This window comes from Parasteatoda tepidariorum, chromosome 7, assembly GCF_043381705.1.
Source record: "Parasteatoda tepidariorum isolate YZ-2023 chromosome 7, CAS_Ptep_4.0, whole genome shotgun sequence".
In the NCBI taxonomy this organism is placed as follows: domain Eukaryota; kingdom Metazoa; phylum Arthropoda; class Arachnida; order Araneae; family Theridiidae; genus Parasteatoda; species Parasteatoda tepidariorum.
The window spans coordinates 4,899,169-4,922,262 of NC_092210.1; the positions used below are offsets into that span (position 1 = coordinate 4,899,169).

Below are 23,094 nucleotides of genomic sequence, written 5' to 3' on the forward strand. Positions count from 1 at the left end.
CAGTCACAAGTAGCAAGTCAACTGTTCAATGTGGATCATCCATCGAAGTAGGCGTTACTGTCTAGGTAGGCGTGTTCATATCGAAGTGGGCGTTACTGCCAAGGTAGGCGTGTTCACATCACGTCCGGGTCACCAATGTGGGGAGAGTAGTTACAGACTATGTCAACCGTCATCTATGAGAAGGTACCCCGACATCGAGTCGAGTTAACATGTCTTATATACTAGTGAATTGTAGTTGTAATTTTGTAGTGGTAGATACGCTACACACTTACCGTTTCGAACGAGCTGAATGTATGCCTGGGATTTTATTCACGTCGTTCATGTTTTTTTCCTCGTCCTCTTCTTTCTGAAGAACGGGACATTATAGTATTTTGTTTTTATTTTTGCTTTCTTGTTTTTAGTATGTTTGCCCTGGTTACCTATTTGACTTTCTATGTACNCCCCCCCCCGTTGGTTGTCTAATAGATTTTTAAATAATTAATATTATCATTTTTTGAGGCCGGCCTTGCTGGTCGTTTATGGCGTCCAATGTTCAATAGTTTTTTTTAAATATTTATTATCTGAAATTTCGAATAAATAAATCTTTATGCTATGTTGATTTTTCTTATTTCTTTTTTAGGGTTACACACCACTTCATTTAGCTGCTATGTTTGGCCACGAAGAAATAATGGAAGTCCTTATAAATACCTATGGTAAGACAGGATTCATTATTATCATTCTCTTGTTTCTTTACTTTTCACATGCAGATGATAATTTAAAACAAAAACAAAAAAAAGTTTTTTTTTCGTCTTGTAAAGTAATCATAAGCCATAAAAAGATACAGAATTAAATGTAAACTGAAAAATAGTGAATAGTGTATTGAAAAATTAGTAAATACGATGTATATTCCGTTTCTCTTGGCTTTTTTCTATGAATTTAGAATGGTTATTAATAATAGTAAGTTAATCGAAGAGTAGTCGTATGCAACAATATATGTTATAGTCCAAAATTAGGAAATTTTGTTATCGTCACGCAGTAACGTTTTTAAATGTGACCACTTTTAAAAATATATGGTCACCTTTTCAAAAATTGAAAGTTAATTATTAAGTTAACTTTCAGTGGAACGATTAAATTTTTTAATTTTCCTCTAATACCTTGATTTAAATCAAATTCTCTTAACACAATTTAATTTTAAATATTTTTTAGTGACATAAGACTAAAAGTACAGTACACTCTGATATCTCGAAAACCTTATTATGTTAAAAAAATATTTTTCTCCTTGGTATTATATAACCACCTCATTTTAATTTGAATTCCTATGTCGAAGAGTTTTTTTTCTTCCTTAAAACTTTGTTTTGTCGAATTTTTTTAGAAATAGAAACTATAACTATTTTATTTTATAACCGTCGTTGAACCCAATCCAGAAGACAAGGGAACTCCTAAATCAAGTAGTGGGAGAAATGTGCCATCATGTAGGACTTTTTTTGATGGAACTAACCCGCGTTTGCGTTGCATGGAGACGGACACCACGAAAACGTACCACGGTTAGCTTGACGGCAAGGGGACTCTGACCCATGATCCATCTGCCACTGAGGATATTTTCCGTCAGCACTGTGGTTGGTGCAAACCGGATGCAGAGTTCGTATCGACCCATTGGAAGGCGAACACTCTATCTCCTGAGTCATCGCGGCTCAACTTGAACTTCTGTGCTTATAAACAATGCGTAAACATAAAATAAGCAATATTAACAATAGAACAAAGTAAATAGATTACAATAAATACAATAGAAAAAATAACAATAGAACAAAAAAAAACAATATTAACAACAGAATACAAGAGAACAAAATAAATAGAATACAATAGAACAAATAAACAATAGAACACAAAAAATATTAACAATGGAACAAAATAAATAGATTGCAATAAATATAATAGAACAAAATAAATAGAATACAATAAATACAATAGAACAAATAAACAAAAGAGCAGAAAAAAAACAATATTAACAATAGAACAAAAAACAAACAATATTATAAATACAAATGAGCTCGATGAGAAATGATTAAATTGACGTGCGAATAATGCACACATAAAAAATTATCAGCTTAAAAACTTTGATTTTAAATTGTGGAGAAAGCTATTCTCATTTCCAAATTAATACCATACTAGTTTTTGATGGAAATTTTTTCAATGGATGGAAAGGTTGGAGACATACCTGATTCTGATACGAAGCTGGTTCTTTTGCAGTCATAAAATCTAAATGACCTTTTTTAACCGATACATTTATAAGAACTCGAGCAGCGTTTGCTGGAACTTATCACTCTTCTCCTTGCAAAAACGCCAATAAAATAACGTTGACGCAGCACCACTGTTTTTATGACAGCCATCTCTGATCGAGGATATTTCGTCGAATAAAATAGTTTCAGTTCTTTTTTTCTTTTTTTTTTTTGGTGATTTTAACGTGTATACTAAGTTAAAGAATAAGTATACTAAGTTCTTGGTATTGTTCAGTTTAACATAATTTTCTTGTACCTCCATTATTTTGCATCTCTGGCCAAGCCATAAAAATCTCGTATTGATATCTTAAATATATATGGTATTAAGCTGCTCCAAAACTGAAAATAACTGCTTTAAAAGAAAATAATAATAATAATAACCTGCTCCCTAATTGTTCCTAAAATTTATTTTTGATGTCCCACCCCTGTAAATGCAATTATATGATTACTTTTTAAAATAATTAGGATCGTGTTTTTTTTCTTCTTAAAATGTAAGAATTGTCAAGGTTTTTAATTTTTGTTTTGATAAATGAGTGGGAACCTCGTTACTAAACACCCTGTATGCCAAGATATTTAAAACAGGAAGAAGAAAAAAAATGAAAACACCGACTTAATCGTAACATGCCTTTCGGATTTTTATCGAAAATAAAGTAACAAACCTTTACTACGCTTTAAGAACATCCTTATATGCTTACATTTTCTGTCATTTGGCCGTAGATGGCATCGTTTGACTCTGCCTTGGCGCGACTGTTTCCTTTTCAAAGATAATCTTTGTTAGAAGCAGAGTCAAAAAGAAAAATAATAACAATAAAATAAACTTTTAAAAGTCTGATAATTTCATTTATGCCTTCGCTCTTTTAGTCTTCCTTACACTTTGCGAATCTTAAAATTTGATACCTTGAGAAACAGCGATCAGTTATATTCTGTTTCGTAGAACAGTTTATCTATCCCTGTTTGATAAAATTGTTGTAAAACCCGAAACCCTGTGTTCACCACAGCTGTTTCGCTGTTCTAAAAACGCATTTTATGAAGAAATAAAACGTTTAGAACTGCTAAATTCTTATCCCTCAGTTTTTTTTTCTGTTNTTTTTTTTTTTTTTTTTTTTGCCATTTCTTTTTTTTATATCATAAATTGCAGTAATTCGTTATAATGACGATTCGTAATAACCGGTGAAATTGTCACTGCAGCTAGTTTGTTCTATATAACCGAATGCACTGGAATTTCTATTATTTGGAATTTCTTATTTATGCATGGGAAAAGGATTAAAAATTGCAACAAAAAAAAATATGTCTAAATTATACTTGCATGGGTATAATGGGTCCTCAGCAAAATAACTTGGGCATTCATTGGACCAATATTTACGAATCTGGACTCAATAAGGGTTCAAAGGACCGTTGTTTTCCGATATTGACCCTAAATACTATTCTCTGATTCACCCGATATTGTACAGCCAATTTACAACCAATATCATATACTATATATAATAAATATATGAACCTGGATAGCCTGGTTGGTAGTGCACTGGACCCATGCCCAAGACGTCGTGGGTTCGATCCCTGCTGGACGAAGACTCCCCGTGTAGTAAATGGTGACTGATGCACGTTAAATCTATCGGGTCCATGTACCCATAGCAAATCAATCCTGTGGAGGTACTGACACAAGAGTTTTCTTGTCTTCTGGATTGGTTCAAAAATACTAGGTTACGGACTTGAAACATTGGTAGTCGTAAACCCAAAATNACCCTAAATACAATTCTCTGATTCACCCGATATTGTACAGCCAATTTACAACCAATATCATATACTATATATAATAAATATATGAACCTGGTTGGTAGTGCACTGGACCCATGTCCAAGACGTCGTGGTTTCGATCCCTGCTGGACGAAGTCTCCCCGTGTAGTAAATGGTGACTGATGCACGTTAAATCTATCGGATCCATGTTCCCATAGCAAATCAATCCTGTGGGGGTACTGACACAAGAGTTTTCTTGTCTTCTGGATTGGTTCAAAAGTACAAGGTTCCGGACTTGAAACATTGGTAGTCGTAAACCCAAAATTGGTTCGGCTGTCCAACACACACACACAAGTTTTATTTACTGCGCATAAGCTGCAAGTAAATAGAACTCATAAAATAAGTTCAAAATGTAGAAAAAACATGGAAAAATTACAGAACAATGAAAAAAGAAAAATAGTAATAAAAAAAAATAATAAAAATCCGGAAAAAAACGATATAATCTTTTCATCAGCTCACACGATTTTGTCCGCAAAAAGGAGTGCTTTCTAATATTGTATCAATATAGCCAAAGCAAAATGTATCAATACAATAGTGTGAGGAGCCCTCAACTGTATTATATTGATACATTTTGCTTTGGCTATCTTGTTGCAATGTTAGAAAGCACTCCTTTTTGCGGATATAATCGTGTGAGCTGATGAAAAGATTACATGTATTAATTTTCCGGATTTTTTTTCCTTTTTTCGGAAATTTTTATTATTTTTTTATTATTATTCTTTTTCCCTTTTTTCATTGTTTTGTAATTTTTCCATGTTTTCTCTACATTTTGAATTTTATGTATATATAACGTTTGTTTCTGTGTCCATCATCTCTTCAGGATCATCATAATTTCCAACAACCCTGCATTGCTATAGGATTTCGAGTCTTAAGTATTACACCCTTCTCATCTTAGACTTTCTGAATCTTTTAAGTTAGACTGCCGTATATATTGGGGGGGGGGGTAAACTATTAACAGAGATATTCGAATTAATCAAGCTAGATAATCTAGGTTTAACTGTGATTTAATTCGTATTTTCTTTGTTTGTTCGTAGGTGCTGATCCAAGTCTAAGGGACTATACCGGAAAGAGAGCCCTCCACTATCTCCCCAAGAACCAATCAGAGCGTAAGAAAAAGATTTCTTCTGTTGCACGAGTATCTCTTTTTAACAAGACATTGCACCATTCCCTGCCTAAGAGAACGGCAGTGGCTCCCAAAAACCGCCTCCTCTCTTCGCTTTGCTTGCCCACTTTTGTGGATAAAAGCAATTGCCGCTTTTGATTGTTGCATGGCTTTTATCTTGTGTTCGGTGCATGCTTTTCTTTATTTAAATCAATTAACAAAGATGTATGCGTTTATTTATTTTTTAAGAATTATAGAGCAGGTTAGTGGAAGAATATGGACATTTTATTGAATTCGTAAAAATCGTTCTTAGAATCTTCTTTTTCGTGAATTAACAAAGATATATGCGTTTTTTTTTAAACAAATATAGAGCAGCTTAGTGGAACAATATGGACATATTAGTGAATTTGTATAAATCATACTTAGAATCTTTTTTCTAGTGGAGTAACAAAGATATTTGCGTTTTTCTTTTAACAATTATAGAGTAGCTTAGTGGAAAAATATGGACATTTTAGTGAATTTCTAAAAATTGATCTCAGAATCTATATTTTTTTTAATGAATTAGCAAAAAAATCTGCGTTTTTTTTCTTCTTTTTTTTTCTTTTAAGCAATTGTAGAGCAGCCTAGTAGAAGAATGTGGACATTTTAGTGAATTTCTAAAAATCGATCTTAGAATCTATATTTTTTTTAGTTAATTAAAGATATTTGCGGTCCCCCCCCCCTTTAACAAGTATAGAAGTATAGAGCAGTTTAGTAGAAGAATATGCACATTTTAGTGAATTTGTAAGNTTCTAAAAATCGATCTTAGAATCTATATTTTTTTTAGTTAATTAAAGATATTTGCGGTCCCCCCCCCCTTTAACAAGTATAGAGCAGTTTAGTAGAAGAATATGCACATTTTAGTGAATTTGTAAGAACCGTTCCTAGAATCAATCTTTTTTTTTTTTTTTTTTTAATAGATTAACAAAAGAATATGGACATTTTAGTGAATTTGTAAAAATCGTTCTCAGAATCTATCAAACAACAGGAATATCTTTATAAAACATATCGTTTGACCCCCCCTCCCTCAAAAAAAAAAAGAGAGATAGAAATGTTTTTTTTTTAAACAAATATAGAGCAGCTTAGTGGAATAATATGGACATATTAGTGAATTTGTATAAATCGTTCTTAGAATCTTTTTTCTAGTGGAGTAACAAAGATATTTGCGTTCGTACGTTCCTCTCAGAAAACGCTTTTTCCCTCACTAAGTCAAATTTAATTACATTTATAGATGGCGCTGCTGGGTGAAAAACTATAAAACGATTTTTTTCCCTTCAAAATAACCAGTTGGCAACAATAACATGGAGCAGATGAAATCAACAGACTCTCGTGCAAGTACTTGAGTTAGAATGTTCTGATCGGTTGCAGAAAATTTTGGTTGTGCTGCTCTATCTGTTGACGAGTTTTGTTATTAATGTAGAAACTTGGTGATAATAAATAATCTGGTTTTCTCAGCAGACTTCCTTGCAAATACTTGAGTAAGAATGTTCTAATAGGTGGCAGAAAACTTTGGTTCCGCAGCGCTATCTGTCGATGAATTTTGTTATTAATTTGGGATTTTGGTGATACTAAATAACCTGGTTTTTTCAGCAAAACTCAATAAGCCATACAATTCTGTGGATCTCCGACGTATTTATAGCTAATCATTGCATGCCCTCAGGAAATGTTAGTGTTTTTATTATGTTGTTTCATTAAGTTCTTTAAATAATCTAGTGTTTTGTTGCTCATTTTTTCTCTGAATTTTGTTTGCTTAAGTTGCCATATTTCATATTTTATTTGCTGAAGTTGCCATATTTTATATTTTGTTTGCTTAACATTACTAATATTTTATATCAAAATGTGCAGTGAAAATATTGTACAGTGTTTAAAAAAAATGAAATACATATGTTACATCGTCACAGTAGTATTATGTAGTATATGTATTAAAACATTGCTTCGGATTCAGAGTTATTTTTTTAAGGAGAATTACCGATGATAAACCGACTGACTATAAAATTTTGTTTGATTCTGAGCGTAATTATATGGTATGAAACGTCCCCTGAAAATAAATAATAAAATTCAATTTATGACCCTGAGATACGAACAGCTTTACTTATTTTATTATTTAAACAAGCATTTCGATATTAATAAAGTGAAATCGAAAGATTAATATATTTTTTCATTTTCTTCAAATACCTTGATTTAAATCGAATTCTTTTAACACAATTTTAATTTTAAAAATTGTTTAGTGTCGTCAATCTAGAAGTACAGTACACTCTTGATATCTCGAAAGCTTTGTTATGTCAAAAAAATGTTTTTCCCCTTGGTTATTATATATCCACCTCATGTTAATTTGATTTCCTATGTCGAAGAGTTTTTTTTTTTCTCCAAATCTTGTTATGTCGAATTTTTTTCCAAATAGAAATTTACTTTTTACGGAAAAAGCACAAAGTAAGTTTTTCGTAAACCAATTATATTCTATTTAGTGCATAATTATTTTTAACTTACTCTTAAAAATAAAATTATCATTGTTGTATGTTGTAGATTCACTGATCCCTTTAATATTTCTGTCCCTGGACCAAGTCCCAATTAAGGGACTTCAAATAACTTTTGTCCAGATATTTTTAATAGGGGTTGATAGATCGTAGATCTTTAGTGGCATTATTTTAGCCTTTGTTTGGATTTTTTATCTTAAGATGATTGGCTTTTAACTTTTAAGGGGGTAAGATTCTTAGGGAGTGCCAAAAAGATTTCCTGTAGTGATGCGAAAGAATTGAGGAGGAAAAGGTTGTTTAGAACGTAGTTAAGATAGAAGTGTGTTCATAATAAAAAAGAAAAAAGCTTGGGACAAATGGCAAAAGATAAAATCCATTTTCTTGCTCTCTTAAAATGGTTTCCGATGGAACACCGAAGTCAAGCATCGCTGGCTGCGGTCAGTAAGCGGATGGGTGACCACTTTGATCAGCCTGCGAAGAGACCGAGTGTGCGCGGTATCGGTCCTCGTTAAACTGTTCGACCGTGAAGTGCTCGACTTCGCGCTCAGGTCGTCAGGCTACCGAAGCATCGAAATTGCAATGGCATGTCTTCGAATCATCCTTAGAGATGTTTCCCAGACCGTCGTCAACACCCCATTGTGCAGCTCTAGTGCGACGTAAATAAAGTAATTACCCACCTATTTTCTTAATAGTTTGTTTGAACTTTTATGACTTATTTCATAAATTTTTAGTTACTTTTTACTCCTGATATTTTAAAATTTAATAAAGAAAGTATGTTAGTTCATTTTTTTTAAAATTGAATCTCATGCGTAATTATTAATTTCTGCCATTAATTTAATCGATTAGTTCAACTACTTAATACATAAAACTGCAAAAAAATGCCACTTGTAACAAAGCAAATTTTCTAGCTTGATTATAGTCTAACGAAAAAAATTTTTGGCGGTTGAAAAAATTATAGAAAATTTTAATGACCCTATCCTTTAAAATCATTTTTTTCTTCTTCTAGATAGTTCAATTCTCATTTTACAATTGTAATTTTGAAACAAACTTAACATAAACATCAATCTACAGTAATATGATTCACAGAAAGTAGAATTAAACATCGTTTTACGCATTTAATCGTTGGAGGGGAAAAAATAGAAGCTTCTGTTGGGTGAGAGAGCGAAGGATCACACTTGGAAGTTTCTTTTTCTATGAACTGAATAGCTGCAAAAAGCGTATAAGAAAGAACCAACTTCTCAATACAGCAATCGACAAAATGGCCCTTTCTGTCGCTTTCATTTTCCCTTTGCTTTCAACGGACCATTCAAGTTGAAAGAAAAGAAAGGGAATAAAAAAAAGAAATGTACTTACAAAAATCCCTAGCCAATCCCTGAGTTATCCGAGTAAAAACCATTCAAGTCGAGAAGGTTTTTCCCTTACTTTTTCAAGGAAAATACTCTCTTTATCCATGTCTGGAGAAGGCAGAGGGATTCCAGCAATTTTTCCCCACCCCTTGATCCAGTGTTATACAGGTCTTTAAATGCCAGTAGACTGTGCCGCACCAAAATGTTTAGCTGGATGAAATTCATGGCCCTCCAAAAAAAAAGAACGCCAAACTCTCCATGGCGGACACAGAAAAAGCGCCATCCATCACTCGTGTGACAGATGCTTGAGGTAGTTGTTTGCATGTGAATTGGATCCTCGGCAGTTTCTTTTATTTATTCATTCTACCTGGAAAGCACCCTATTTTTTTTCCTTTTCCCACTTTCCTTCTTTGTCCCCTTTTTTTTGTTCCATGGATTTCAGTCACCAATTCTGAATTCTCTTTTGGGGTTGAGGCCGGATTTCATCCCCAGTTAATGGATTGGTTTTTTTTCCTCTGCCAACAGTGTTTAATCATTTGCCATTTTTTTCCCTGTACAGATGCTGACGTCTTCTTCAGAATCAAAGTTAAGGTTCTGTTGCGCATCTTTCTTATTAATTGATTTTATTTTTAATGACTTGAGAGCTTTTCTTCGTGCAAAACTTATTAGCTAAATCGGGTGCACGGTCTTTTTAGTCACCAGCATTGAATCTTTTATTACGTAAGTTTTATTCGGTTTTTCATTTTCAAGGAAGTTTTTATATATAAAAAAAAAATAAGAATCGATAAGAACTACAGGACTACTACTTTTTATTTCTTATACCGCCGGACACCCGATTTAACGAATTCATGGGACCGAAAATATCATCCGCTGAATTGGGGATAATTCGTAATATCGGGGGCAAAATAAAATAAAAAATTCATTACCCTTATGGAACATTTTATTTTATAACCGTCGTTGAATAACTGACCCAATTTTTGGCTTCACGACTACTAATGTTCAACTCCGTAGCCTTGTCATTTTGAACCTCTCTAGAAGACAAGGAAACTCTTGGATCAGTAATTCCAGGTGTATTAATTTGTTATGGTAACATGGAGGACTTTGCGACTCGAAAGATTTAACGTGCATCAGTCACCATTCACTATACGGGGAGTCTTCGGCCGGCCTGGGATCGAACCCACAACCTCTTGGACATCTACCAGGTGCCCTACCAACAAGGCTATCCAGGCCTCCAGGAATATTCAAACATCTCTAATGATTGGGTCGGCTGTTCAACGACGGTTATAATAAATTTTAAAAGAAGCCTATCTCTCTCCAGTGCCCTCTATGCTAATTTTCAAAGTAGCGCAAAACGGCAATTTGTGAAAAGGAACAGCGTTTGTGATCTGTTTTTTTTTTTAACACTTAAAAATTGACTTTTCAGCGAAACATTATCTGAGCTCATAAAAATTTGCTAAAATTGAGAACTACCCGTGATTTTAATAATTTTTATCTAAATGGAACAATTATTCCTAATTGGTGATTTTCAAAAGTGTTTAGCAACTTCCAAAATATTTAAGTTATTTGTCTGCTCTAAAGCCCGGATACTTCTTTACGGAAAGATGATATATATAGTTTGAATAAAATTATAGCTTTGCCTCAGGTGTATGGCATTTAAACTGTGGCTGTTTTTACTATCCTTGGCGAAAGAAATTCAAAAAGTACTGCTAACAAAGCTATTTGCCTCCTTAAAGCTGGGTATATAATTTTGCTGGGAGATTTCATTCTCACAGTTTGTAAATTGTAGGTTCGGTTACCTGCGAGTGCACCACTCATTTCTTTTATTTTCTCTTCCACTTGATCAGTGGTCGGAAAAACTTGGCAGTTCGGTTCCCTGCCCACTCATTTCCTCTAAAACACAAGGAATTTGATTAGTGATCTCAAAAACTGCATTATTTTTGTAGCTTGCTACAACTACTTTGTTACAAATGTAGTTAACTACAACTCCTTTTTTTTTTTTTTAAATTGAGTGACTACAAATTACTTTGAAATTTAGTATAAAAAAACTTATCTCTAGATAAGTGGATGGTTTTGAGAAAGATCTGAAATAGATATCGAGTAACCCTTTTGCTTTGAAAATCATTTTCACCAAGTTTCAGAATTAGTTACTAAGTTCGTCCACAGATGACGCTGGGAAAACTATAAAAAAAAATTCCTGCTGCGTAACAGATCATAGAAATCCCTTAATTTTGTCTTCAAAATGATCCTCAATTTTTGCTACTAATATCGGTCTTTTTTTTAAAAAATGTTTAATAATTTTTCCAAATCAGCATTAATAAGAATTTGTTTAACGTAATAAATAAATGAGAACGGAAATAGCATGAAATAATTTTGTTGATGATTACTATTTGTTGAAGAAGAATTGGTTGTTCGTGGGGAAACAATGCTTGAAGAAATATGAATCATTGTGGAAAATTATTATTGTCCAATTCTTTCATTCTATTGAAGAATAAGTTATATATTGATTGCAAAATTCTTTTATTTTTGGAAATATAGAGCCACAAAATAAAAATGTATCATCATTCTCTTATGTACATTGCGCACAAAAAAAAAAGGAAAATGATCACCCAGAATAACTTCTGGTCTAATGATCGTATTTTCACGTTCTAAAACTCAATCCTAATGGCACGAGGAGGTGACCTCAAATATGTTAATTAATAAGTGCAGACGATATTTTAAGTTACAAAATCAGATACAAAAACGTACTTTTTTTCGACCGTATTGGATTTTTAATTCCCAAGGTGTTGGGGTTAGCCGCAATCTAGAAGACAGGGTCCCAAAAGTTTGCTCAGCAGACCGCTCTAAAGCTGGAATCCCTTAAAGTTAATTTTATTTTTTGCGTATTTCGCTATTCCTCGAGAACTTTGTAAGCGAATTCAAAATTTTTTCAGCAGGCATTAAAATACCGAATAAATATAATATCAACGAATAAATTTATATCAAATCGAATGAAACAAATATTTTCGACATTCACCTATGCGGCTTCCTCTCCTCATTTTGGTTAATGTGAATTTTGCATGTTTGAAAATGGCATAAGTTCTAAAAGTTTCAAGGATGGTCTTTTTAAATTATTCTAACAGTTTTGCCTTGTCAAATCTTCCAAAACAATTGCTTCTAAATATTCTATGTTAACAATTGTTTGTTAACATAGAGCTATTCGGGAAAGAAAATTAGAAAATAAAATTATTTTTAAAAATGATAAAGATAAAAAAAAAATATCGAAACTTTTAAGATATTTGTGTCATGAACCCCAATGAAATGCATCGATATTTTAATCCGAAAACAATGTACCTTTTTCACGAGAAGACACTCAGATGCAAGTCTTGTCACTAAACACTCATACACACATCTTTTTTTTTCTCTTTTTTTTTTAACAATTTGAACACATACATTCTTTCATTTTCAGAGTCCACTGCACACGTTCAATCTTGCTTTGAAAAATAATCTCGATCCCAGAAAACAGTGGTTGATATAAAAGAACAGCAACATACTCTCCATTCCAGCAAAGTCATCGACCGAACCCCTTGTGATTTGAATTGTCTCTTATGTTTTATTCTACCCTCCAACCCCAAAGTTTTAAAACAAAAAAATGATTGTTATCGCTTCGCCCCTTTTCATATCACGCTAAGCCCCCTGCTATTCACGCTTTTCAATAGTATCTTTTCAACTTTTCGTCCATTCCTGGTTCGAAAAAAGAAAGTCCCTCAGGGCCAAACCCTGGTCCTTTCACAATTGCTATAAAAAAAAAGCAGGAGAACTCCCGAAATCCCTGGACAGTGACTTTGAAACGAGGTGTCCCCGGCAGTTTATTTGTCGGATCCATGTTTTCAAAGGCAAAAGAATTGAAGAGAAAGAAAGAAAAAAGAAACAGAAAAACTGTTGATAAATCGTTTCTTGTTGTATGTTTCATCTTTAAGGGGTATATAGACTACAAAAGAGCCAACTATATATTTCTCTGCAGATCTACAAGAGGCGAAGTATTGTAGTATATCCAGGAACGGATCAAGGATTCTCAATGTTCCCAAGTTTTCCGATATATCAATTTTGTCTTTCGCATTTGTGCGAAGTATTTACCCGTCGAAAGAAGAAGTTTAATAATGTATTTCATTTATCTATACTTGCTTTATTCAGAGCTCTGCACTTTTAACTTCTCACATAAAAATCCTTGAGGTTCACACGCGTAATTGAAGCACGGCGCATTCAACATTTTATCCAAAATATTTTTGGAACAGTTAAGTCATCCGAAAATAAAGAAAGGCAAATAGATAACAAAGCATTGCTTTCGTTTTAAATCATTGTATTTTCTGGAGGGAACATGGTACCACATAGTGGTTCCAGGTTTCTTGAGTTCTCGTAGGATAAATTACTAACTGTAGAACCAAAAATGGCTGTATAATGGAAGATAAAAAAAAAAGGGAGAATATCTATTGATTCAAGTTTATGATGATGAAGTTACTAACCGTACACTCTCAGAAAAAATTGGTTCAATAATATCGTGCAAATTAGTCTTAACCTTAAAGAAAGTTTTAAACCATGTTTACGTTGAACCATGACATCGTGTGATCAAGTTTGTGTGATGGTTTCAATTGCAAAATAATGGGTTTCACCTTGGCTCTAGATTCAGATAGCAGCGAATTTCCATGACTTCTAAGTCAAACTCGCACGAGAAATCATAAACAGTGTCGATGTGACGGTTTCAGTTGTAAAAGATTAGAGAATTGAATGATATGAATCGTGTTCAGATACTTAGGATTCTTAAGAAGAGTAAGGAGAAACATCAGTGTAGGATATACCCGGCAAATGTATACCAGTCAGCGGCACGGAACCTTAAAAAAAACATTGATGTAGGGCATACCGGGCAGTGGCACTTAACTAGACTTTGTATATATTTCAAACATTTACTAAAGCGGCTATGTGATTGTTAAACCCAACACAATTCGGTCATTCACAGTACATGCTATTAATTTCTCAAAATACATCAATGCACTTAATTGTATGAATAAACAGCAAAGAATTTACTAATAAAATAAGATATAATTAAGTGAGTAAGATTGCAATGATGTGGTAAACAACGCTTTATCCATTTGTAAACAAAGCCTATTTGGCGAGAAACGTCAGTGGATTGGCGAATTTGATGCTGTTTTTAAGTTTTAATCAAACCTTATAAAGTTATCGAAACATTTTATAAAATACATATATATAAAATATATACATGAGTGCCGTCATCAATTAGTCAGCGCATCTGAATGCTAATTGCAAATTATGTTTTTTGCGCATATTCAGAAGGAATTAAAAAAAAAATTTTTTTTTTTGCTTGGTTAACCAATTATATTGAATTACTCGTCCACACGTAAACATCGAATATAATAAAAATCCAGAAAAATAACTATAGTTTAATTAACGTTTGTGAAGCTGAATATTAAAGGATTTTCTCTTAATTGCTATTTAAATCATAAATTGCAAAAGACAGTTACTTATAGAATAACACAAAAAAATTCAACGATTTAAGCAATCATCTCAGGGTAAAGTGCCCTCAACGAATTGTGGGTTTCAAACTTAAAAAGGTAGTGTCATTAAGCGTAGAATTCGTTTTTTTTTTCCTTGTACTTTAACTATGAATATTTACTCCGTCGTAAGTTGTCTTAACGCAGTGGATTTCAGATTTTTGTTGGTATTCATTTTACTAGGCGATACATCCAGAAATATCAATATTTTCACCGTACATCGTGTGATACGATAAGTATCCAACATACAATTTTCGACAGCTATTTTATCGTGATTACTACCGACAATGATAGTATTGCGCTTATTATCGATGCCAAGTACGATATCATCGAGAGTATTGATGAGTTTTATTTGGGTGATGAAAATCTTAAACTATTCCCGCAACGGCCCGTTGTGAGCCAGAGGGATTATGGTTGCATACAGGGAGTAATATAGGGGATCTATGGTTGCATAATTTCAAGACCAACAACACGATTGTATTAATGTGGTCGGCATTAGGCACAGGCCGCTTCTACTTCCCTGACGATCTAGTACGCATCGATCTGAAGCAGGATGACTTCAAACCGCCCCTGAGTATCGAGCCTTAGTTCTTCACAATGGCAGTAGCTTAGTGCCTTTAACCACTGAACCATCGCGGCTCGACGAAATATTGACTAATGCAGATTAGAACTATTGGGAAAATATGAGCTATCTCTCCTTATGTTTCTATACATTCCAATAGATAATTTCGTTTAATTAACGCAAATGTTACTTTAATTAACGAAATTGCTTTTTTGAAATTGAACAAAAAATTTAACTTCATTACAAATTTGTTTTGTGTGATATATTTAAAATACATGTTTCATTTTCCCTCTTAGGTTTCATAACATTGTTTCCTTCCTTGGCGTTTCCAATTCTCCTATGCGGAAAAATTGTAGGTGAGTTGAGGCACAGGCCTCTTTCGTTCTTTATTCTTTCCAGTTAACTCTTTCATCATATATGTCTCATTTTTTAAAATTTAATGCTGAAATTATTTTTTACAAAATAAAATCAACAATGAATGCCAACCTGTAAACACATGTATGAATCGAATATTACCTAATTGGTATCCATTGGTATTTTAAACTTTAGAGAAAGGTGAGTTGAAGTAAAGATCCAGTAAGTCATGAACTCTCAAATGCTGACAATAACGTTTTCAAAATATCAAAGCACTAACGAATTATGGCAGAATTACTTCTCTACTGCATTATAATGTCATACTTTGTTTTTATTTTGATATCAAAACACTAACAAATTAGTCCCGCAGTGGACTCATCGTTAAGACACGGTTCCCAGCAGATCACCGAAGTAAAGCATCATTGTCTGCGGTCAGTGTGGGGGTGGGTGACCACTTGGATCAGTCTGCGTAGGAGCCGAGGGTGTGCTGCACTGGTCCTCGTTAAACTGCTCTACTGTAAAGTGCTCGACTTCGCTTGCAGGTCGTCGGGCTACCGAAGCAGGGGTGCCATTCTCTCTGCCGAGCATCGAAATTGTGATGGCATGTCTGCGCATCATCCTCAGGGATGTTTCCCAGACTGTCACCAATAGCCCATTGAGCAGCTCTAGTGCGACATAAATAAACTAAAACAGCAACTAGCAAATTATGACAGGATTTTCCCCTCTACATTATTATGTAATACTTTTTTTGTATTTTGAAATCAAAACACTAACAAATTATGGTAGGATTACTTCCCCACTGCATTATTATGTCATAATTTGTTCGTAGTTAGATATTTTGAGGAAAAAAATTTTTCATCGTGTGGTATCTCGTGGTTAATTCTACGTTTTGCCTTAAGTTAAACACGGATACTGCAGTGGAGTGATCGTAAAGACGCAGTTCCCAACCGAACACCGTAATCAAGCATCACTTTCTGCGATCAGTAAGAGAGTGTATGTCCACTTGGATCAGCCTGCGTAGGAATGAGTGTGCGCAGTATCGGTCCTCGTTAAAACTGTTTTACCGTAAAGTGCTCGACTTCGCGTGCAGGTCGTCGGGCTACCGCAGCAGGGGTGCCATTCTCTCTGCAGAGGATCAAAATTGTGATGGCATGTCTGCGCATCATCCTCGGGGATGGTTCCCAGACTGTCTCCAATAGTCCATTGAGCAGCTCTAGTGCGACGTAAATAAACTAAAACAACAAGTAACAAATTATGGCAGGATTTTCCCCTCTGCATTATTATGTAATACTTTGTTTGTATTTTGATATCAAAACACTAACAAATTATGGTAGGATTACTTCCCCACTGCATTATTATGTCATAATTTGTTCGTAGTTTGATATTTTGAAGGCAAAAAAATTTTCATCATATGGTATCTCGTGGTTAATTCTAAGTTTTGCCTTTTGTTAACCACGGATACTGCAGTGCAGTGATCTAAAAAACGCAGTTCCCTGTAGTACGCCGTAATCAAGCATCACTTTCTGCGATCAGTAGGAGAGTGTATGACCACGTGGATCAGCCTGCGTAGGGAACGAGGGTGCGCAGTATCGGTCCTCGTTAAAATTGTTCTACCGTAAAGTGCTCAACTTAGCGTGCAGGTCGTCGGGCTACCGAAGCAGAGGTTCCATTGTCTCTGCAGAGGATCAAAATTGTGATGGCATGTCTTCGGATCACCCTCAGGGATGTTTCCCAGACCGTCGCCAATAGCTTTAGTTTAATGTAAATAATGTACCTACCTGAAGTTAACCACTAACTCAGTTTTCTCTAAACACCCTCACTGAACTCACTTTACTCTAACCTTTAAACTCACTTTTCTTTAAATTTTAAATCACTTATATAGATGAATAAAAATTTGCCATGATCTGACTCCCCTTAAAAAGGTTCGACCATTTGAAAAGTCAATTAACATTTTGCATAAGGCTGGTTTAACTGATGGTCCAGAATGCTATCAGGCGCCGTAAGCAAAAGAAATAGAAAAATTCTATTTTTAACGATTTTGTTAATGTAAAGGCTTATCGCAAAAAAATGATTCTGATGACTTGACTATTTGTAGCAAGAGCAGTCTAAGAAGGAATAAATTTTCATAGCAATTGGAATAGTGTGACATTGTTTTACTTTTGAAATATATTTTCAGCTGGGAAGAGAGATAAGGAGCCAAATCTTGTGCGGATGGGATCCCTGAACAGTAAAGTTAAGAAGGGATCTGTTCTCTCTGCAAGTGGACGAGCAATTACTCGAATGAAGAGTTGGGGATCTGCTGACAACATACAAGATAGAGTATGTATCATACCTTAAACATGCTTAAAATCGCGTGATTTTATTGTGCTCATTAGATCTTTTGTCTGACTCGAGGTCGAATCCTTGACCACCAGATTTCAGCGAAGGGTGTGATCTACGTTCAAAGGTAATGTTGTTCATGAAGACCAGTCCCGCAGTGGTCTGATCATAAAGACACGGTTCCCAGTAGAACACTGAAGTCACGCATCACTGGCAGTAAGCGGGTGAGTAACCACTTTGATCTGCCTGCATAGGGACCGAGGGTGTGCGGTATCGGTCCTCGTTAAAATTGTTCTATCGTAAATTGCTCGACTTTGCGCACAAGTCGCCGGGCTACCAAAGGACAGGATCAAAATTGAGATGGCATATCTTCTGATCATCCTCAGGAATGTTTCTCAGACCGTCGCATATAGCTCATTGTGCAACTCTAGTGCGACGTAAATAAAGCACCTACCTCCAATCAAGACCAAAATATAGAATCAAATAATCTTATTAATCCTTTAAATACCAAGTACAGGGGTCTGTTTCACAAAATATCTTTTCATAAAAACGGACCCTTCACAAAATATTTTAACTTAAAAACGGGCTCTTCTCAAAATAATTTTTCTTTTAATCGGACCCTTCACAAATTTGTTTATCTTTATCATCATTTTGTTAATCGAATAAACCCTTTCCAGAGCAGAAAACAAGAAAGATGGATGTAAACGAATTAAGTTTTGTCTTCGACAAACGATTCTTCCATTATTCGTCCAAAAGGAATATTCTGCGTTCAGCAGTATAGGCTAAGTGCCAAATATTTGTATGTTTCATATCTAATTTAGAAGCAGCAATTGCTGTTTATTTTTGAAAATTTAATTTTTTTTATTATAATTTTACAGTGCCGAGCATAATCTTGTATCTATTTACAATTTAAAAACTCCTTGAAAAAGTTTTTTGCAATAACCGGACCCTATTTGCACAAATTCATAAAAGCGGACCCTGATTGAAAGAATGTGAGTAATTTTTTCACAATTTAACGAAAAACGGACCTTTCACAAATTGTCTGGACAGACCCCTGAAGTATAAGTTAGGTTAATTTTTCGCACTGTTACCCGCGTTTCTTTGTACTATTCAATGTCAACCTGGCAGGAAATTTTTTATACAAGTCAGGCAATTGCTGTTTGAATTATTAGAATCATAACTACGAGGTTATTACTTCCTTGTTATTCAATACCGTAGGATAGCTTGTTATTCATATTCGTAGGATTTGTTAACGTCATCAGATCGCTGCTAATTTGAACGAATTGAATCAAAGTTTGTTCTGACCGATTATAACGATAACTCCTTCAGATACCAGACTTGCGTGCTGCCGATTGTTGTGGTTACGAAGAAAAGTGATTTTAGAAGAGATGTGTGGGTAACTGTTTTGCTTTAGTTTAGATTGAGTCATTTCTTTGAATAAGTAGTTTTACTCTTGTTTCCATAGCATCAGACAACGTAAGACCTTCAGTCGGGAGGAGTTCTCATGATATTTGGACAGTACCTTTGTATATTGGTGCGATTCGTGCAGGAAATTTAAACATAATTATGATTAAAATTATCGATATTATTGAAATAATTTGTGCAGAAGATTTCACCAATATTTAGGATTCTAAGTTCGATTTTATGTTGTTTTCATGAGCCAGTTTCTCTAAAAATATAGTTCAGAAACTTGTGTCATTAATCATTTTTTTTACTATGTAAACCCAGTTTCTCTTACAATATACTAAACCTGTAGTATCATGAATCAATTTCTCTCACAGTATAGTTAACTAGTTGTGTCTTGAACGAGCGTTTCTAACTATAAACCATTAGTAAAGAAACTATCAATGTCATGAACCAGTTTCTCTAACAATATAGTTTAGAAACTTGCAGTATCATGAACCAGTTTTCTTACAATGTTTTAAAGAAACTTGTTGTGTTTTGTGATAATGTTATGTATCACAAATTCATACTCTCCTTATTTTTTTTAATTTTTTTTTACTTTTGGCCTTTTAACTCTTAATTGATGTAACACAATTGCACAAATCAACACCGGAAACAAACTGTCACATGTTTATAAACCAGTTTCTTGTACAGTAGTTTAGAAATCTGTGTTATGAACCAGTTTCTTGCATAATATAGTTCAGTAATTGTATCTGTCATAAACTAGTTTCATCTGGCTAAAAAACTTATAATGCCATGAACTATTACGAGCATTTCATTGTGCAGTTTCTCTCACAATATAGTGGAGAAACTTGTGTCATGAACCAGTTTGTTGAACAATATAGTCTCGAAACTTCGAGTGCTTATCATGAACTGGCTCCTTTATCAATAAACTGAAGAAATGTGTCGTTTTTATGTACCAGTTTATCTAACAATCTAGTTAAGAAACTTGTAGTGTCTGTCATGAACTGGTTCCTCTATCAATATACCAAAGGAACTTGTTGTGCCATGATCCAGTTTCTCTTACAATAAACTAAATTAACATGTAGTGTCTATCATGAACTGGTTCCTTTATCAGTATACTAAAGTAACTTGTTGTGTCATGAACCACTTTTTCTTACAATAAACTTGTAGTGTCTATCATGAACTGGTTCCTTTATCAATATACTAAGGGAACTTGTTGTGTCATGATCCAGTTTCTCTTACAATAAACTTGTAGTGTATGTCATGAGCTGGTTTTTTTATTAATATACTAATGGAACTTGTGTCATGAACCAGTTTCTCTTACTATAAACTTGTAGTGTATGTCATGAGCTGTTTTTTTTTATCAATATACTAATGGAGCTTGTGTCATGAACCAGTTTCTCTAACCATATAGTAAAGAAACTTCAGTGCCATCCATCATAATAAATGACACCGAGAGAAAAAAGTGTCAGCGATTTTCTTTTGACAGTTCTTTAGTATTGCATCTGTCTCATCTACTTATACATACGTAATTTATATCCATAAAACATCGATTGCAATTACTTTGATGAGGGGGTTCATCCATTCAAGGAGTGTATCGAATTTTCTTCTCAGATTGAAAAGAATCACTTCTAAGAGCCTCATTGGAATTCTATTTCAGTATAAACTGTTGCAGAGAAGAAAGAAATCAAGACTGGACGGAAATATAAAAGAAAACAATAAATCACGGCTCTCTCTCTTTACTTTGATTCTTTTCCTCGAATTCGAAACTACCGTTCTTCATCGGGAATCGAACCCCGCGCCAGCTCATTAGCTAAAGCGAATCCGATAAGTGCTTCTAACCTTTCTCCAGACAAAGAAAAAGGAGAAGAAGGGAAAAAAAAGAAGGGGGGACTGGGGACGATGAGTTAAGAAAATCAAAGGAGTTGTGGCAGAGGTAAATATGCAAATGAAGTTTTTTTAAATATATATATATATATAATAAGACTCCGGTAGTTGCTACAAACGGGGTCGAAGAAGTTACGTAATGAATTTTTCATGGATTCCTTATTTTTCCCTGAGAGATAGGGAAGGAGGAATCGGGTGGTGTGGAATTTCTGGAAGATATCTGTATAAAAAATGGCGTTAGGAAAAGGCGCGGCAATCATTAGAACGTAGGCAGTTGCCGACAGAGATTAATGGCTGCCTCTTCAATCTGGCGGCCGCAAAAACAGCTTTCGTTGTTTTCGGCAGAGGGGAAGGTAGTTATCTGGTCGAGCAAGCCTTTACAGCCTGAACAAGGCGAGCCTAATCAATGCCCCCTTCCTTCTTTAAAAGAGGGAATATTTTTTTTCAATATTTATTTATTTTATTTTTTTTAATTCTTCTACTTCCTTTATCTTTGTTCTCTATTCTTCTCCTTCTGGGTTCTTTTATTTCCTTACTAGCGGTGGAAATGTTTTACGCTGTTGTTGACAAAGTGAGAACCATCTATTTTTGCCCTCTTTTTTATTTATTATTTATTGCCTTATTTAATTTATTTATGGAAGTGAGAAGGGGGTAAAAGTTTTATAATTATGTTTTTTCCGTCAGAAAAGGGAGCAGAAACAATTAATAGGAAGCTTATTATTTCTGAAAATTTCTTTTTAAATGGAAATTTTTTTTTTAAGAACAATGACCTTCAACACCCCCTTTTATTTGTTATCTTTATGGGATTAATCTAGTGGGAGGACCTAAAATTTAATCTGAAAAATTATTTTATCAGTACCCTTTTTTTAACCAATGGAATACTTGAGATATGTTTATCACGTGTTAACAAATTTTAATCAGTGATTAAAGAAATTCGCGGATTCCCTCCGCTTATGTATGCAAGTAAAAATAATGGAAGAACATGTTTTCGAAAATCCACAAATTTTCGTGTCCAACTATATATATAAAAATCTAATGATGGTGACACAGTTTTCCATTGTTGACAGTGCATTTTTATGGGTCGGGAAATCACATGGTAGGATCCAGTTTTCCCACATTCATTTTCATATTGGTTTGGTTGTCATCAGCTTAAAATTGATATAAGTCATTAAGTTATTGTTTTTTATAAATATTTTGGTATCCCTAATTTAAAGTTATTTTCCTGTACTATTATTACGTTTTTAATTTTGTTTGTTTTCTAAATGAAGAGTTTAAGAGGAATGTTATTATTATTATCAAAAACACGTGCTTTACATTTTAAGATATTTAAATCGGTGTCCGATCCGGTCTTATTAACCCTTTTACAATTATAATTTTTTGGTGCAAATATGAATTAAGGTTAGAGAGATTTGTTTAATGAATTAGAGCTAACTTTTCGCTTCATGCACACAAAGTGCAAACATTGTATTTAAAATATATCCGTCCGTTTGGTAAGAGCAAAAATATTAAATGACCGTTGTGAACTCACCAAATTTGTTACAATAATATACTTTTAATTATAAATGATATAGTACACAAGTGTTCTCTTAGCACATCTATATTTAGTACAATAATTTCAACTATTTTATGCCAAGAAACAACAATTATTGCGAAGCAATCAGCAAACAGAGAGCTCAGCCCCTAGTATTTTTTTTTAATTATAACTATTACATAAAATTTAACTCGTTGAAGATATTGTTTTTCAACTTTTTATTTCTCCAAATGTCTGTGGCTGTGGGTTCGAGTCCCACTTAAGGCATGGATATTTCCCTCTATGTTATCCTCTGTTGTGTGAATGTGGCCCATCCTATGAACGAATATCTATGGCAATGAGGGGTGGGTAATGTTGCTCATATTCGTGACATTAGTCACAAGGTGCTCACCAAGCAAAGCAGAATAAGCAACACAACATCCGGCACCATATATATATATATATATATATATATGATGAAAATCGAATATAATTTAAGTATAAA

General features: G+C 33.9%; 1 protein-coding gene across 1 annotated transcript in view; it reads left to right on the forward strand.

The window, feature by feature from the left end:
• LOC107439313 (ankyrin repeat domain-containing protein SOWAHC) overlaps window positions 1-23,094 on the forward strand; it is a 127,419-nt gene that overhangs the window by 90,434 nt on the left and 13,891 nt on the right. The window contains exons 9-11 of the mRNA XM_071183008.1: window positions 5,081-5,152; window positions 15,409-15,468; window positions 17,643-17,785. Coding sequence (XP_071039109.1) covers window positions 5,081-5,152; window positions 15,409-15,468; window positions 17,643-17,785 — 275 coding nt within the window. The remainder of the gene's footprint in view (window positions 1-5,080; window positions 5,153-15,408; window positions 15,469-17,642; window positions 17,786-23,094) is intronic.